The sequence below is a fragment of the Eupeodes corollae genome, chromosome 2 (assembly GCF_945859685.1).
Source record: "Eupeodes corollae chromosome 2, idEupCoro1.1, whole genome shotgun sequence".
NCBI classification, from domain to species: Eukaryota; Metazoa; Arthropoda; class Insecta; order Diptera; family Syrphidae; genus Eupeodes; species Eupeodes corollae.
This window is the reverse complement of record NC_079148.1, coordinates 83626248-83644236: the sequence shown is the minus strand read 5'-3', so window position 1 is coordinate 83644236 and position 17989 is coordinate 83626248. Positions and strand designations below refer to the sequence as shown.

Below are 17989 nucleotides of genomic sequence, written 5' to 3'. Positions count from 1 at the left end.
AAACCAACACTTATTGGTAATAATCATCGAAATCATTGTTACTAACGTCAGTCTCTTTTATATGATTTAGAAGATGAACTTGAAATTGTGCGTATATATAATTTCCTTTCATAGTTAAAAGCTTAAGATCACCTTCACACAATAACTCATATCCGTTATGACTCTATACAGGCAAGAAGTTACTAAATTATGTTACGTCGTAAGCTTTCAACATGTTTTTGTATTATTACTCTTAAATGCAGTTTTGTTTGTTTTTTCCATTTTTTATTTTTTGCTTCACAAAAAATATGTGATAAAAATATTTACATTTTACAATCTTCTTTTTACTGCCTTATCAATTTTATATGTATTGTTCTATTCTATGTGTATTTAAAGTTGTAATTGGTTTACACTGATATACAAAAATCAATAATTACAACTACATATTATATTATAAACAAACCAACAACAACAAAAAGAAACTAAAATAACAGAAAGTAGAAATAAAAAGTAAGGATGCATAGAATTGATAAGGCCTTAACTATTGAGAACTAATCTAAAAAAAAAAAAATTAACATCTCAATACCAAATAAAACGAACAAACAAAAATTTTGTTCTACAGAATGCTTATTAAATGAAGGCCAAATTATGAGCTTTAAGTTCGTCCACAAGTTGGCAGATTCACTCGGAAGAAAACGTTTAATTCTATTAATGAGGCAAACACTAAAAATACCAAATACATGACGAGGCATGCCATTCCCACTTTCTTGTCCAGTTTAAATTTGTTACACGAAAATGTTATGTATAGCAAAAATAATGTTGATAGAAGTGTAATAGCTGAATATTCTAATCCTGCCGAATTGATTCCGACGAAATTTTGACCTGGTTGTATTGGAAAGAAGACAGCTTTGATGAGCCATGGAACACCAAGGCATAGCAGAATGTCAAATGTATTTGAGCCGATTGAATTACATATTCCCATTGAGCCATGTCCTGAAAATGTATACAAAAACGCCAAAATTTTCTAGGCAAATTGGTCTCTCAAAACCTAGCCACAAACTCACCTCGCTTGGCTACAATCACACTTGAAACTGCTTCTGGGACACTAGTGCCTGCTGCCAAAAATGTTATTCCCATTACTGAGTCGGGAATCTTTAACGTATCACCTTAAAGCAAATTAAAATTTGTCAAGAAAACTATAAAATATGAAACAAACCCCAATTTTTGTTACCAATTATAGTTATCATCCAAGCAACAACATATGACAGCGATCCAATCCAAACAATGCACATCATAAAAGTTACTGGAAATATTTTGCTGTTTTTCGCTCGTTTGCAATCGGGTATTGCAATATAAAACAAAAGATGTATTGGCCAAATAATAAGCCAGGTAAATTGGGCAAAGCAGCTCTTGCCCTTAGGCCAGTGAATCAATGAGTAACGCTCTTCCTCTTCTTCTTCTTGAGATGATTCTACTTCTGATACTTCAACTGTTGAAATTTGGTTTGATGTTTGACCGGAAGTTGGTTGTAATTTTGGCGGTTCATTGTTGACACCACCGTTCAGTTGAATAGTTGATATGTTGTGGCAAATGCGGTTTTCAACGATTTCTAAAATAAAGTTTATATTGTACAGTAAATACACAAACATGTATTTATTTTATTTTCAATTTGTGCTCTTGATATAATTACTATGATTTATTAAACGAGAAGAAGCTATAATTACTGCGCTTATTAGACATCATTAGTCATATTTATAAACACCGCACATAGGCCTAAAGTTACACTGTTTCTCTTCTTAACTTCAACATATTACTTATGAAGGTTATGTTTCGGTTAAGAGGCTGCTTAAAGTAACATTATCTGACAATAAAACATTGTACCTATATTGGCTCCAAAGATCTAAATAAACGCTACTATCTATATAAGTGGGTGCACCAATAGCTTAGCTTTTTGATGCTTACTGCAAAACATTTGTTGTACTTAGTTTATTAAATTTAATTACTTTTTCAACAAATTCAACTAATTATAATAAACAATTATATATGTATGTACATATATATAGGATGTTCTGTAACGGATGGAGAACTGAATGAATGAAAGATCAGGTCATGGCCTAACAGAATATTGTTAACTTGTTTGTACCATATCTACCGTTTTTCGATTCACGACTGTTTTCATGAAATTAAAATATATATAATATACTCTCAAAAATATTTAACTTAAAAATCACCAGTAGTCATTGTGCATTTGTCCAAGAACTAGTTTTTTAGTCGATATAAACGCTTATTATTTATGTCGTAAGTCGCATACTTATGAGAATATAGCAAATATTTGATTGAATACTTTATTTTAGAATGTATTGTCTTTTATCAAGATGCATAACATGAATAGTTAAGTTAAATAATTTCTAATGTTGAACCATTAAGGTTTTATACATATTAACATTTGTTTAGTTTAATAGTGCTATGTTTATTTATAGGTTTAAAATTGATATTATAAACAGAAGCAATGCATTGGTGTTCAAAACAATAAGAGTGAATTAATTAATTTGTTTTTTCCATAATTTAGGGGGTTGTTATTCTTATTATATCTTTTGGATTAAAAACCTTAAGGCAAAGGAAATGTACCGACAAATATTCGAAACTGTTTTATGTGAATAGATTTAAAGAAAAGATAACCTCTTAGTTCTTGAAAACGACGGTAATGCAACAAGTACTGAAGTGTTTAGATGATCAATGGTCTTATATTCTTGAAAATGTTGAACAGTTTATTTTGTTTTAGCCTTATATTTAGAAAAGATCCGATTAACTCTTATTTGTTAAGATATAGAACTGAAAACAGTTTTCCTTTTATATCGACACTTGCCAGATTTCTTTGATCAAATATCGCAATTTATTTTTGTCACAAAATAAAAAAAAATATTGCAAACCCGCAAACTAAAATTTACATACATACATACGTACACATGTATGTGTCTAGAAAAAACATAAACACAATAAAAAAGATTTGAAGGCATCAAGCTTATTTGGGATTGACTGAAAGTTAGTAAAGCAAATTTGGAATTAATCCTAATGCACTAAAAATATCTAAGATTTAATTTTTGAGCTTTTAACGACTCTTCGATTTTATTACGTTCATGTACGAAAAAAGTTATTCTACTGTAAGAGCTCTTATAGAAAAAACCTTGGATGGATCAAATAAAGATAAAAATAAAATCTCGTGATTTGCGATACAAGGGTGTATATGGAAACCGTGATTACAACTTGGCAATGACATGAATTTATGCTTTTTGAAGAAATGTTTTTTTTGTGTGTTAAGCGCACACTCTATGGGATATGAATATTCTTATAATGATTAAACACAGTGTGAGCTATTAGGAAGTGAGGATGGAATTAGAAAGGAGATACCGATGCATATTGTTTTCGAATGTATGCACATATTGCACATTATAGTGAGTGAGAACAATTGAGTCAACAACAATTGGAGCACCTGCTCCAATAAAAAAGACCTACTTGCATCGACGGAAAAACACACTAAGCAGCGTTTTTGCCGACTTCATACATATATGTGATCACACCACAAAAGATGGTTTGTGATGCACATATACTTAGAACTGAAAGCTGTTCAGTCTTCTTGGTGCAAGTACCACCAATGCATGGCCATGTATAGTAGCATTGGGGGACAGTAGACAACATTGAGTTTTTAAAACTATAAGTTCTACACGGTTTTTCATTCCCCATTGGACAATTTCACTCTTATTATATTGTAAACCACTACATATGTACATACATATATAGTTTAATATATTTTAATTGAATGTTTGTATAGTGCGTGTTCCTGTTATATAATTATGAATGTAATGTTTGTATGTTTCATGTTCATATGTTTAACCTGGGTCCTTTTCATTGCTTGCTTTTATCTGTATACTGCTGTTTGAAGATCTACTGCGTGTTCTTGCGTGTTCGACACCACCTGCATACATAGAATTTCTAGTGTTAAACGCATATGTTTTTAAGAATGTTGGAAAAAAGGCAAGAGTACGATAACTCAGGGACAAAATTGTATAACGGATTTTTTTAGAACAGTTAAAAGCAAGCATTTTTTACTATGTCTCCAATTGAACAAATTATTACTTAAAATGGAAAAAAAAAGTTACAAAATAACGATAATACTTACAATTAAGTATTATACGTTTTTTAAAGCCAAAATTCTGTTGTAATAACCAGTTTTAAAATCAAGTCAAAACTATGCATGAAAAAAAAATAATTTTAAACTCAAAATTTGAGTAAGAAAACGTTTTAAAAAAATTTCAATTTCAATATTTCATAATATTTTTTTTTGTATAATTTGCTGCTCTTATTAATTTTCAATCAAAAACTGAAAACTAGATGATTTAATGTCTTTTAGTTTTTGAGAAAAATGATAGTAACCACATTTTCTATGTTAATTTATTTATTTTTTTTTTGCTTGAGTAGTGAAAGCAACGGTGGGGTGTGTGCGAGTTAGGGTGTATGCAAAAGTGGGTGTGTGTGAATTAGGATGCACGCAACAGTGGGGTGTGTATGGGGGCATGATGCCCCCTGAAACTCACCCGATTGGGCTCACAATAGGATTTGAGATGGGTGCAAGGTGGCGTGGGTGCAAAGTTTCTTTGGCATTTAAATAAGCTGGATTTAAGAAATAATAGTTTTTTGGTAATTTTCAATTTTCTCAAGAACTAGAAGACATAAAATAAATTAGAGCAATGATAAAGTTTTAAAAAAATACATTTTAAACCTTTTTTTTTGTTGCCTAAGTTTTAAGTTTAAAATATTTTTTTTCAAAAACAATGACTTGAATTAAAAACAAGCTAATAGGCAAAAGAGTTGCCTTTAAAAAATGTATACAACTAAGTTGTATTCCCATTATTTTGTAATTATTTTTTTCCATTTAGCGTACATATTTTTTTAAATTGGTCCTACCGCCTAGGGGGGAGATAGACTGCCCTCCCCCCTTCTATAGAAAAAAAATCTTGTTTTTAACTGTTCTATACAAATCCCGCCATTTAACTTTGCCGTCTGAGTTATCGTACTCTCCCCTAAAAAAATATAAAATATTTCTGTTTGACATTATAAAAAAGACCATTACAAACCTTTTGCACACTTTTGAAATGTTTTATCGAAATACATAACTGCCAAATAAACTGCGTACAATGATACCAGTATGAGAGCTTCATACCATTCTACTCGTTCATCGTGCATTACACAAATTAAAATGGCCACTGTGATTCCATAAGCAATACTATCTCTGGTTAGTGGCCACCAATCTAGAGGTATCGTCTTTTTGAATAAACAAATTATATTTGAATATTAAGTTTTTAAAATACTGAAATATAAACTTACCATTCCCGCCCCAATACCACAACACGCTGCAACAGCTAATATATTGAAGACTGCTGAACCAACAATAGTTCCAACTCCAATATCACCTTCTGTGATAAATGTACCTATTACATTGACAAACAATTCTGGGGCGGATGTTGCAGCTGCCATAAAAGTTGCTCCCGCAACATCATTTGACATATTAAGCGCTAAAAAAAATGTGGAAGTAAATCACAATTTTTTCTTCTTAGTGAATTCAACAAACCCGCGCAGATTTTTTCGACTGCAGGTACGAAATATTCATCACATACTACAGCTAATGCTAGAAATAAATATAAACTGGCTATCACATGAAGTACTACAGCACCGGACTGTCTTTGCGCCTCTGTAAACAAATCTCTGGGGAAATCATCTATGGCGGGTTGTGTACAGTTTATTTCTATAACAAAAATAAAAATTATTTCTAAATATGGAATAATTATTATAGCTTTATAAAAATAGAATAATAATTAAGGATACGTGTTTTTATTACTATCAAAATATATACATACATACTACGCCATACAAAAAATCTTTCAAGCAACCAAATCTAGCGCGAAATCACAAATTTGTCGATTGTTCAGGGTCTTTTTATTTATTTATGTATGAACTTTTTCGTTTTGCTTTAATATCTTTTTTGAAGCTTAGTATGCCTTCATAAAGCTTAAAGGGCATTGTAATTTGTATTTATGAGGAACAATTTTAATCATTGCCTTTTTCATACTTTCTAAGGTTTTTTTTAAACAATTGGGGGCCAGTTATATGTATGTAGCTATCATTGAAATAAATCAGTAAATTTTTTTGAATGTAATTGTGATCAGAAATTCAAAGTACATATGTACTGATCTATCGGAAATCCCCCAACAAATTTTTTTTGGAAAAAAATTTCACTTCGCAGTTGTTGTTCGCTTAAAATGTTGTTTTTTCTTTTCTCCTTCTTCGGGAAAGAAATTAATTTGCCTGAGTCGCTTCTTCTTGTATGCCTTAAAGTGAGACGAATCGTTCCGTTGATTTGGTTTCAATTTCACACCAATGTTAGATTTCCGTCAGAAAAATATGTCGGTTACATTTCAATCAGAAAAAGTTTTACAATAACAGAAATGTTCAATGATCGCTATAAACAACCTGTCAACAAATATCAATGATTGGTATGTATGTATTTTTACTATATTTAATATAAATTTATTAAATTGTTATAACAAGTGCAAATATTACATTTCAAATAAGCTCAACGAAGTGTGCTCAAAAGTTATAGCTAGTATTTTCGCTATTCTTTATGTAATAAAAAACATGTTTGCATGTAAAATTGTATATTTTATTTAATTATTAACTTTGATAAAACTGCACTTATAACATTTTTTTTTAAATAAACACTGCGCTTTCTTGTTCGTTTTTCCAAATCCTTACAGCCTTTTGCGTTGTTCCTTCTCTTAGTTCCAAATTCAGGTAGGCTGAAAAAATAATTGTTGGGTATTTAATCATATACTTTTTATTATTATTATTCAATGCCTTTTCGAAAAATGATAGTATTTTACCATAACATTTAATATAGTCATAATAAGTTAAGGCAAATGGAAATAAGCCCAGAAAAATAAATAATATACAATGTAAATATGAAAAATATTTTATTCCGTATATAGAAGTTTGTTGAAAAAGACCCCTCCCCCCTAATTCTTAACATCAATTCCTTGTAATTTTTTTTTATCGAATAATCGGAATATTTTATGTTAAAGAAAAAAGTGGACATTTTAAAGTCGTATCACGCTAAGTGATTCCAATCTGAACGCGTGTTGTCTATATTTTATTTAAATATAAATAATTTGCAAACTTTCTGTTTGCTTACCTTAGTTGCAATACAGACGGTTGTATCATAGTCTATTTGTCAAATATTTCAAAAAATAACGAAGCTTGCAGTACCCAAGGCGTAATGATTAGTGCGTTGGATGTCATGCCAAAGGTCTTCGTTTCAATCCCCGCCTTTGCAACTAATAATTTTTGCTTGCACGAGTACTGGCTCTTGCTTAAAACTATACGTCCCCTTAATCTTTGGCAACAGTACTCGCACACAGGAATGGTTTAGAGTTGTAAGCCCGAGTTCTCAATGGATTGTTGTTGCACCTAATATTATATAAATATGTTATAAATAATTTTGTTATAAAGAACTGCAACTATAGCCCGAAGTAAATATTATTGTAAATTTTTAGTAGTAGATATTTTGTGTATTTTTTTTCTTGTAAACAAAATTGTTAGCAAAAATATTTTAAATGAAGTCAAAATATTCGATGTGAAAAAAAATATTTGTTTGAATACTTTGCGTAGTTTTCTATTAATCAATTTTAACGAACTAAAACAGTTGTAAAGAGTGATTTTTTAGCTATTATCTTTTTGGCAACATTGGTTTAAACAGCTGACGCAGATTTTGTGTTTTGTGTCAATGTCAAACATCTTCAGTTTGGTCTATAATTTAACCATGAACCGTGTTACAAACCAACAACGCTTGAAAATTATTGCATTTTATTATCAAAATGCGTGCTCTGTTAAGAAAGTTAATCGCGCGCTTCTTCCATTTTGTGGTGAATTTAAACGACCAGCTGAAGCGGCTATTCGAACTATTGCAACTAAATTTCGCACCAAATTTACATTATTGGACATTAAACCACCAACACGCTTACGTACATTGCGAACTGAAGAAAATATCGCAGCTGTATCGGCCAGTGTTAATATTGACCATCAATTATCGATTCGTCGCCCGTTCGCAGCAATTGGGCCTCTGCTACTCAACAACGTGGAAAATTTTGCGGAAGGATTTAGGTGCGATGCCTTCCAAAATACATAGTACCCGTGGCATGATGGTTAGTGCGTTGGACTGTGGTGGCTTCAATCGGCACTTCATATTGGGTAGTCGGGATGGAGTTTTAGGCCTTGGCCGGCTTACATACTTGTTTTATAGTTTCAGGGTTTAGTTTTTAAGTAGAATAGGCACGGTGGCACAAAAAGAAATAGAAACAAAAAATACAAAACAGAAAAAAAAATACAAAAAAATAAAAAAAAACATTAAAAAAACATGGAATAAAAAAATAAACAAAAGTCAACAAAATATGAAAAACAAAAATGTAAGAAAGTAAGATTTGCTGCTGTGGTTGTTCTAGTTTTAAGTAGTTTATAGGTAGAATAGGTAGTTTAAGTTAGCTTTAAGTTTTATTTAAGGACCTAAGGCGCTCGTGCCACCTTGATTTAAAAAAAATTATTTTCGCGGGTACTTCCTCTTGCTAGGAATTGACAAATCCTTCAAGAGTAATTCTTGTCATGAAAAAGTGCTTTCTCAAACTAGCCGTTCGGATTCGGCCTAAAATTGTAGGTCCCTTCCATTTCTGACAACAGTACTCGCAGACTGGAATGGTTGAGAGTTGTAAGTCACTAGGCCCTGGTTCACAACGGACTGTTGCGCCACATAATTTATTTATTTTATGCCTTCCAAAATACAGCGGGTGCAAGAATTGAAGCCGAACGTCCTACTGCAACGTAAACTTTTTGGTGAATGGGCTCTTGGAAAGTTGGCCGAAGATCCACTTTTTTAACGAAATATTGTGTTCAGCGACGAAGCTCATTTTTGGCTAAATGGGTACGTAAATAAGTAGAATTGTCGATTTTGGAGTGCATATATCAGCCAGAAGCATAACAGGGCCGTACTTCTTCAAAAATTATGCGAATCGTGACGTAACTGTGAATGGTGAGTACTACCGTGAGATAATACCCAACTTTTTTTTGCCCAAAAAAATGCCAAACAGCACCCGCATCACTGGACTTATTGAGAGGCGAGTTCGGTGAACATATTATTTCATGTTCGGGACCGATTAATAGTACCTGTAGCGTGATGGTTAGTGCGTTGGACTGTCATGCAAGGGGTCCCTTCCATATCTGACAACATTACTTTCACACAGGAATGGTTGAGAGTTGTAAGTCACTAGGCCCTAGTTCTTGTTGTAGTAGTTGCGCGACCTAATTAATTTTAATTTATTTTATGACCGATCAATAGGCCGACTATATCGTGCGATTTAACGTCTTTAGACTATTTTTTGTGGGTTTTGTTAAAGCAAGCCCGCTTCAATTGATGCATTGAAAGACAACATTGAAGCATTTATTCTTGAGATACCGGCCTAATAATTGGAAAGAATATTTCAAAATTGGACTTAGCGGATGGATTATTTGAGCCATAGTCAAGTTCAACATTTGCATGAAATAATCTTCAAGCATTAAATTATATGGACCGTACTATCGATTCAAATAAAGATTTCATTTATTTTTCTGAATTGTATGTATTTTTTTTTTTGAAAAAAAAAACTTTCCTACAGCTTTTTAAAAATCACCCTTTACAAAAAATTTGAATCAAAAAACAGTTTTTAATAGTGTTTCTTAAAAATATTTTTTTTTAAAACAAAACTTGAAATCGAATATTTCTTAAATTTTAGCCAGAAACGCCAAGAAAAATTTCAAAACATTCAATTTAAGAAATCAGATCGATTCATGAGTTCCTGAAAATTTCAAAAACGGGGGCATACTTTTGGAGATATACAAATATATACTTCTTTTTATTGAAAGAAGCTAAGCTAAGAAAAACCAATTTAGAGAAAATATCAAACATATCTATCGGTTAGTTTTTTGAGTAAATCTAGTTTTCAATTTCTTACCAATAAATTTGTATGAGGACTATTATATTTTTGATCTTAAAAACAAATGGAGAGAACACATAACTTAAAACCTTAGCTTCCAAGATTCAACTAAATCGACCTAATGTTTCAGGCTGTGGGGTCGAGAACAGACACACGGGGCCCATATTTTTCGACTTCTGTACCAACGTTATGATATGTTTTATTAAAATCTCGAGTTCGAAAATTTGTACGAATGCAAAAATTGAAATATATTATATGTGTTTTCTGTACTTCCTAAGTAAAAATACTGCTCTCACGAGTTTCGAAAAAAAATTACTTGTTTACGTTAATATTGAGAAATTAAAACATTATTATTATGTACTGTTATACCTGTTGAAATTTCCCATCTCATGAATCAGTTGTATGATGATTTTGCAAAGAACAAATCTTTGTCTTTTCGATACAGTTTAAATCATTTTAGCATATTACTGAATTTCTGAAAATTATCATTAGTCTTTATTTGATTGCAAATCCGAACTTCGAATTTTAACTACATTTATGTATCTGCTCAAATTTTGATATTGAATAAATTTGAACAAAATTGGTACAATAGAATTTCTTAGAGGATTCCTTACAAAAACAAAAAAAAGTTCCAAACCTTTTTGCCTTTTTATTTGAAATGTGTGGTGTGTAGTGAGGTTCACACACCTTGATTTGCAAATCGATTATTTATAGATCCTTATCAAAGAGCTTCCGAAGTTCTGGCTTATACAATTAAATGTATTTAAAAACCGACCTGAAAAAGAAGCATGGGAAACATTACTAAGTAAATATAAAGATGTGTAAGCACATGAATAAAAAATGTATAGTTCTTAATTTATGATGTATGACTAAGTTAGTTTTGGCAAACTTTTATTTGACATTCATTTTCTAACGAATGAACATACTACAATTGCAGGAAATGCTGTTATTTTTGGCACATTGACTGACTAGGAAGAAGGTGGAAATAAAAATCAATGCCAAAAGAACTCTCTCATGACGCTGGGTTCTCGATTCATTAAGAATTTCGTCCAATAATGTTTGAATGCATTAAACAATTTCAACAAGAATTGTCTTATAAATGTACAGCTTCTTATATGAACTGTATACCGCTTACGTTTTCACACAAAGTATACCGCTTACGTTTTCAAACAAACCTAAATATTTGGGTCTCATCTTGGATTAAAAATTAAGCTGGAATCCAAAAATTCATGAGTCCTAAAGCAGGGAAACCCTCCCACGTTAACCCTAAAGATCTACGACCAATCAGCCTATCATCTTTCTTTCTTAAAACCTTGGAAAGATTGATTAAAATTTACATCAGACATAACTTAAAACCATGTCTCATTTCCATAGCTCAACATGCTTACTCTAAGGGAAAATCAGTAGAATCAGCACTTCATTCGCTGGTACGTATTATTGAATATTCCCTCGAATACAAAGAATATAACTTAGTAGCGTTCAATAGAAGGAGCTTTAAACAACGTCAGTTACCAGGCGATCACAACAGCAATGGATAAGCTGAAATTAGAGAAATCACTCATAGATCTTATAAGTCTCATGCTCAAAAGTAGGACAGTAACTTCTAGCATGAGAAGTTATACTACCACCAGTTCGGTGAATCGAGGCACCCCCAAGTTGGGGTCCTTTCGCTTCTTTTATGGAACATGGTAGTAAACGACCTACTTACATCATTGGAAGCAGAGAGGAAGCAGAGGGTGATTGTCTATGCTGACGACGTTGCAATATCCGTGGCTTGGACGTCAATACACATAAAACAAAATTAATACTCTTTTCGAGACCATATAAGATTTCTCAGATTAGCCCACCCAATTAGCTAAATATTTAGGCCTCATTTTAGACAAAAAAAAAATAAATTGGAAGGCATATATTGATGAAAGAGTAAAAAAGGCTACTGTAGCGCTTTTAACTTGTAAAAAGGCCATAGGATCAAAATGGGGCTTCTCCCCAAAAATACCATACTGGCTATACACTTCGGTAATCAGATCGATACTCATTTATGGAACAGTAACAATACTGGACATACTACTATTCCAGACAGTTTTAGATCTATCGCAGACTATACCACCCCAAAAATGGTATTCGGTAAAAGCTTCCATGTGTCCATCCCTTCAAGATCCTTCTGGGAAGACGATGCGGTACACTTCTACACAGGCGGTTCAAAGACCGATCACGGAGTTGGAAGTGGTATCTATTCGTAACAACTGAATCTCAGTCTATACTTTAGACTTCCCAATCAATGTAGTGTATTCGAGGCAGAAGTAATGGCGATTAAGGAAGCACTATCCTGGCTCATAGCAAACGTTATATCTTGCAAGGATATACAAATCTTCTCAGACAGCCAAGGCGCTCTTAAATCTCTCGTCTGTCTCCACAAGCTCTAGACTTAAAACGGTCAAAAGGCTTGATATCCCTGAGCAGACAAAGTATAAGCTCTGCAATTGGAGTAATAACAAGACACTGCCTACTAGGAAGACATGCTCTGAGGCTAGGGGTCTACACAAATGACTTTTGTAATAGCTGCATGGACGAGGAGGAAGAGGAAACAGTCCAACACCTTCTATGTACATGTCCAGCACTCTCCATTAGAAGGAATTACTTTCTCGGTAATCAATTCTTCGATAATGCCAGTGAACTGGTAACGATTGACACAAAACGTCTCTCTAACTTTATTAAAAGTACGAAATGGTTTGTTTAAGTTCATTACTCTCCCATAAATAAACTCATTAGTGGTATCACAATGGACCCTTGGGGTCTACGTGCATCAATGACATCTGGACAGCCACTCCAACCTAACCTAACCTAATATTCATGAGGGAGTTAAAACAGCCACTGTGGTTTTATTCTCTTGAAAAAAGCCTTTAGTAATAAACGGGGTCTACAAACCCATATTACACACTAGCTACACATCTCGGTTATAAGACAAATACTTGCATATGGAGTAGCAGAAGGACTGCGCTCTACAAAGCAACAAATCGTGACAAGCTCAGTAAAGTCCAACAATCTGCTTAAATATGAGTGGACCAAGAAACAAATGTGCACCCTACTTTATCCGCTGCAATTGATGTTCTGTTCCATCTTTTACCGTAAGATATTTTCAGCAAACAACCGGCCACTAGCACAGCCATTCAACTCAAAGCCTCTTCACAGTGGAACAATAATAACATATAATGTAACGTCGACTACATAACCCGTCATCCACAATTCACCAAAAACTGTCTCTCATTTATTCTTCCCAACCAGTGTCTTAACGTCTTACTTTCAATGTTCATGTCCTGTCCACTCACAAAGACAAAGACTCCCCCTTGGAGACTTTTACTACAATGATTTTCACTACAGTGATCTAAAAAATTCCGACATCTATTGTCTCGAACGCTTTGAAGCCACCTCTAACTGGTTCACAACGGACCAACTATTGGTTTGAGTGTGTTGGTTTTCCAGTCAATAACCTAACCTGTAATGATATGAAGGAAATAAAAAAACATTTTCCAAATAATATTCAACCAGAAATTATATACTAAAGTCTCCAAAAATTGGTAGGAATGTCTGGTCATAATGTAAAAAAACGTACGTAACACCTGGATCACAATGCTCGTTTACAATGAATATGTACATATATGCACTATTTTTTAATTCTTTTTGTTTGCAGCTTGGTTTGCTTTTATTTTGACGGCGTTCATGTATTACTACAATATCCTACTGTATACATAACACGTATTAATAAGTTGCTTTCATGGGCTTAAACAAAACTGTGGCAATATTCTGAACGAAGATCTCAAAAGGATTTTGGGTGTTCGGTAAACAAGTAAGTTTAACTTGTAATTTACAAGAAGAACAAACAAAACAAAATATTTGCTGATTCTCTGATAATTTTTTGAAAAGTTACCTATTGCTTTACATACGAGTATGATGAAAAAGTAAAAACCTTCTTTATCAAAATTTCCTTCACATTCAAGGACTTCTCATACAAACCAAAGCTAATGTACAACATTCTCGAACAATAACATGATTGTGATTCAAACGCCGCCGCCCGCCGCCCGTTGGTGGTGCAATTCTTTTCGTTATCAAGAATACTTTCACTGGTTATCTGATTGACGACTTTCGATCAACAGACATCGAAATACTATGCTTGAAAATTAAAATGGCAACACGACATTTATTTATTGTATTTGCATATACCTCCAAGCACTAAACAACTGTATAGAAAGTATTTATATCCTTTTGGAACCTGAAGACGAAGTACTGGTTGTTGGTGGTTTTAATTTACCAGTTTATCAATTTGAATCTCAATTGGATTCAAATTGACGACGATAACTTCTACTGCTTCTGCTTTTATTAACAGATGACATGTCTTCTTGTGGCTTAAGTCAACTTAACGGTGTGAAGAACCGTTTTGGAAAAATACTCGATCTGGTTTTCTTCTCCGAAATCATATGCTCGAAAGCAGCTGTGATTTCTTCTGCTGTCAAACTTGTGGACGAAGATCGCCATAATCCTGCGCTAGACATAGCACTTTATTTAAACATGGCTATGGCTCATGTGCTATCTAATAACAACAAACTAAAATTTAACTTAAGCAGATGTTATTTCGAAAACCTTATTAACTTATTATGTACGATCAATTGGGATCACTTATTTTATAACTTAAATATTGACGATATGTGTAACATTTTTTATTTAACTCTTTTTGACTGTTTCTACAAAGTGATTCCATTTAAAAAGAATCGAAATAACTTGAGTGTTTCACCACGGTTTGATTCTCACGTTAAAAACTTAAAAAACGAAAAGAACAAAGCTTGGATAAAAAAAAGAACTGATGACGATTATAGGACGTTCATTATAATAAAACAAATTTACACTGACTACTCTTACATGTTCAAATGGTAGACATGTGCATTCAAGAGGACACAAGCGTCCACAGGTTTTTCTCAAAACCCACCACTGTCTATCAACTCCTACTCTCACCTCCCCGCGGTGAACATCGGGTGCCTAGTACCTCAACTGGAGATTGGGTTCCAACCCCAGTGGAAAGTTGTTGGGGGCAGCAAACGAGAGAGGGGGGAGAGGTGTTTCCACTACGGCACCTCTCCTTATCCAGGCGGCAGCGGGGGAATTCTCGAGATAGAATCAACGGTGGCGTCTACAGTTCCAGTAAGGTTGAACTACTTAGTGAACACCTTATAGGGCTTCTTCGACATATTCGGAGCCCAGGCCTGTAAGGAGCGGTTTATCCGGCTCCCCTTCCTTGGAGTTATACTAAGGACCTGGCCCTCCAGGTTGGGGGTTGTGCCGTCGGGGTGACTTCCTGGCCACGTAACAATACCTTAAGTTTCGAAGTACCAACAAGCCTCGGATATGGACGGATTCACTGTTGACAACCCACGCAAACGAAATAAGGACAACGAATTTCCGATATGTACGTGGAATGTTAGGTCCCTTAACAGACCACGTGCAGCTGAACAATTAGCGGAAGCCCTGAACTGCTGCAAGGCAGATATTACAGCCATCCAAGAAGTGCGATGGGATGGACCGGGCAAACGCTGTTCACGCATGTCAATATCCACAAGAGGACATGGAAATCTCCTGATCAATCAACCGTCAACCAGATTGACCACATTGCGATCGACGCACGACACTTCTCCAGTATCCAGGATATCCGAACATTCCGAGAGGCCAACATTGACTCGGACCACTACCTCGTTGTAGCCAAGGTACGGCTACGGATATCCCGATCCAAGCCAAAACAAGGAAGTACTGTGAGAAGATTCGTCGTTAGACGGCTACAATCGCAAGAGACTGCCATGTCCTTTTCCGATCGAGTCTCTAGTAACCTCTTAAGGAGTCCTTTGCTTCCTGCATTAAGTATTGAAAACCAGTGGCAACATTGCCTTTCAGCCATCAGAGATGCCTTCTCTGAAGTGCTAGGTTTCACACGGCCACCACAGCGAAACCCCTGGTTTGACGACGAATGCCGGCAAGTGCACGCAGCGAAACAAGAGGCATACAAAACGGCGCTGCACAAAAGGACTAGAGCTGCTCGCGAGCTCTACGAGCAGAAGAGGAGAGAGGAACACCGGCTTCTTAGATGGAAAAAATGAGAGCATGAGAAGCGCGCGATAGAGGAGATAGAGGGATGTCACAACAGGAATGAGGTTCGTAAATTTTACCAAAAGGTAAAAAAAACCTCCCAAGTGTACCAGCCACGAACCGAAGCCTGTAAAGACGATCAGGGGAACATCGTAGTAGAACCGCAGTCGATGCTGAGAATATGGAAAGATCACTTCTCCAAATTATATAACGGCGACGACGAACCGAATTCCGCTGTAAGGGAGACAGAACCACTCAACCTCGGCGACGCAGATCAACAATTTCGCCTACCCGACCTTGGCGAAGTGAAGATAGCTATATCTAAACTTAAGTCAAACAAAGCTGCTGGAGCTGAGCATCGCTGCCGAACTATTCAAAGCAGCAGGCGATGACTTGGTATGGAGCATGCACCAACTCATCTGCAAAATATGGTCGGAAGAAAGCATGCCCGATGAGTGGAATCTCAGCATAGTGTGCCCGATATATAAGAAAGGAGACCCTCTAAACTGCGCCAACTACAGAGGCATCAGTCTCCTTAACATTGCGTATAAGATCCTCTCTGCCGTATTATGTGAACGTCTGAAGCCATTCGTCAACAACCTGATTGGTCCTTATCAGTGTGGCTTCAGACCAGGAAATTCCACTATCTACCAAATATTCACACAACGGCAGATCTTGGAAAAAACCCAGGAGCTTCGAATCGATACCCACCATCTCTTTATCGATTTTAAAGCCGCGTATGACAGCATCTATAGGGAAGAGCTCTACCGAGCAATGTCTAGTTTTGGCATCCCTGTCAAACTTATCCGTTTGTGCAGAATGATGATGGAGAATGCACTCTGCTCTATCAAGGTCGGAAAAGATCTTACCGATGCATTTGATGTCAAAAAAGGTTTTAGACAAGGCGATGCACTGTCATGCGACTTCTTCAACATCGTTCTGGAAATAATTGTGCAAAACTCAACCGTCAACACTAGAGGCACAATCTTCCAAAGGTCCACCCAATTACTCGGATACGCAGATGATATTGACATAATTGGAAGATCAAAGCGTGATGTCAGTGGAGCGTTTTTGAGCATTGCGACGGAAGCGAAGAAGATGGGTTTAGTGGTCAATGAGGGCAAGACCAAGTATATGCTGTCATCAAAAAAGGACACTGAACGACGACGTCTTGGACAAAACGTCACCATGGACAGCTATAACTTTGAGGTAGTTAAGGACTTTGTCTACCTAGGCACCGCTATTAATGCAAACAACGACACCAGCGCTGAAATCAAACGAAGAATAACTCCTGCAAATCGCTGCTTCTTTGGACTTAGAAGGCAATTGAGAAGTAAAGTCCTTTCTCGAGCATGTAAAATCACCATCTATAAGACACTCATCATCCCGGTTCTCATTTATGGCGCTGAGGCCTGGACCCTGTCAAAGAAAGATGAGATCGTCTTAGGATGCTTCGAGAGAAAAATTCTTCGGGTGATTTTTGGTCCCGTACGCATAGATATAGAATGGAGAAGAAGATATCACGACGAACTGTACGGGCTGTACAGCGACACTGACCTAGTTAGCAGATTTAAAGTCTAACGGCTTAGATGGCTAGGTCATGTAGAGCGGATGGACATCAACGTTCCAGCCCGGAAGGTCTTCGAATCCAATCCAGAGGGACGGCGCAGTAGAGGAAGACCGCGACTCAGGTGGCGCACCCAGGTGGGGGAAGACCTCAACCAACTTGGCGTGCGAAACCGGAGACAGCTAGCTAGGGACCGAGCTGGCTGGAGACGCTTGTTGGTTGAGGCCCAGGTCCGCCCCGGACTGTA

The 17989-nt window shown here is 35.4% G+C and overlaps 1 protein-coding gene across 3 annotated transcripts in view; it reads right to left on the bottom strand.

Annotated features, from left to right (window-relative positions):
- Window positions 1–242: 242 nt before the first annotated feature.
- Window positions 243–17989, bottom strand: part of LOC129944564 (sodium/potassium/calcium exchanger 3) — a 32028-nt gene continuing 14281 nt past the window's right edge. For 2 of the 3 annotated variants that reach the window (XM_056054090.1, XM_056054092.1), the window contains exons 2-8: window positions 5606–5779; window positions 5362–5549; window positions 5112–5298; window positions 3872–3952; window positions 1211–1588; window positions 1044–1145; window positions 243–972 (exon numbers count right to left, since the gene is read on the bottom strand). In XM_056054090.1, coding sequence (XP_055910065.1) covers window positions 635–972; window positions 1044–1145; window positions 1211–1588; window positions 3872–3952; window positions 5112–5298; window positions 5362–5549; window positions 5606–5779 — 1448 coding nt within the window. In that variant the 3' untranslated portion in view covers window positions 243–634. The remainder of the gene's footprint in view (window positions 973–1043; window positions 1146–1210; window positions 1589–3871; window positions 3953–5111; window positions 5299–5361; window positions 5550–5605; window positions 5780–17989) is intronic. The other variant, XM_056054091.1, reaches the window with a different exon arrangement.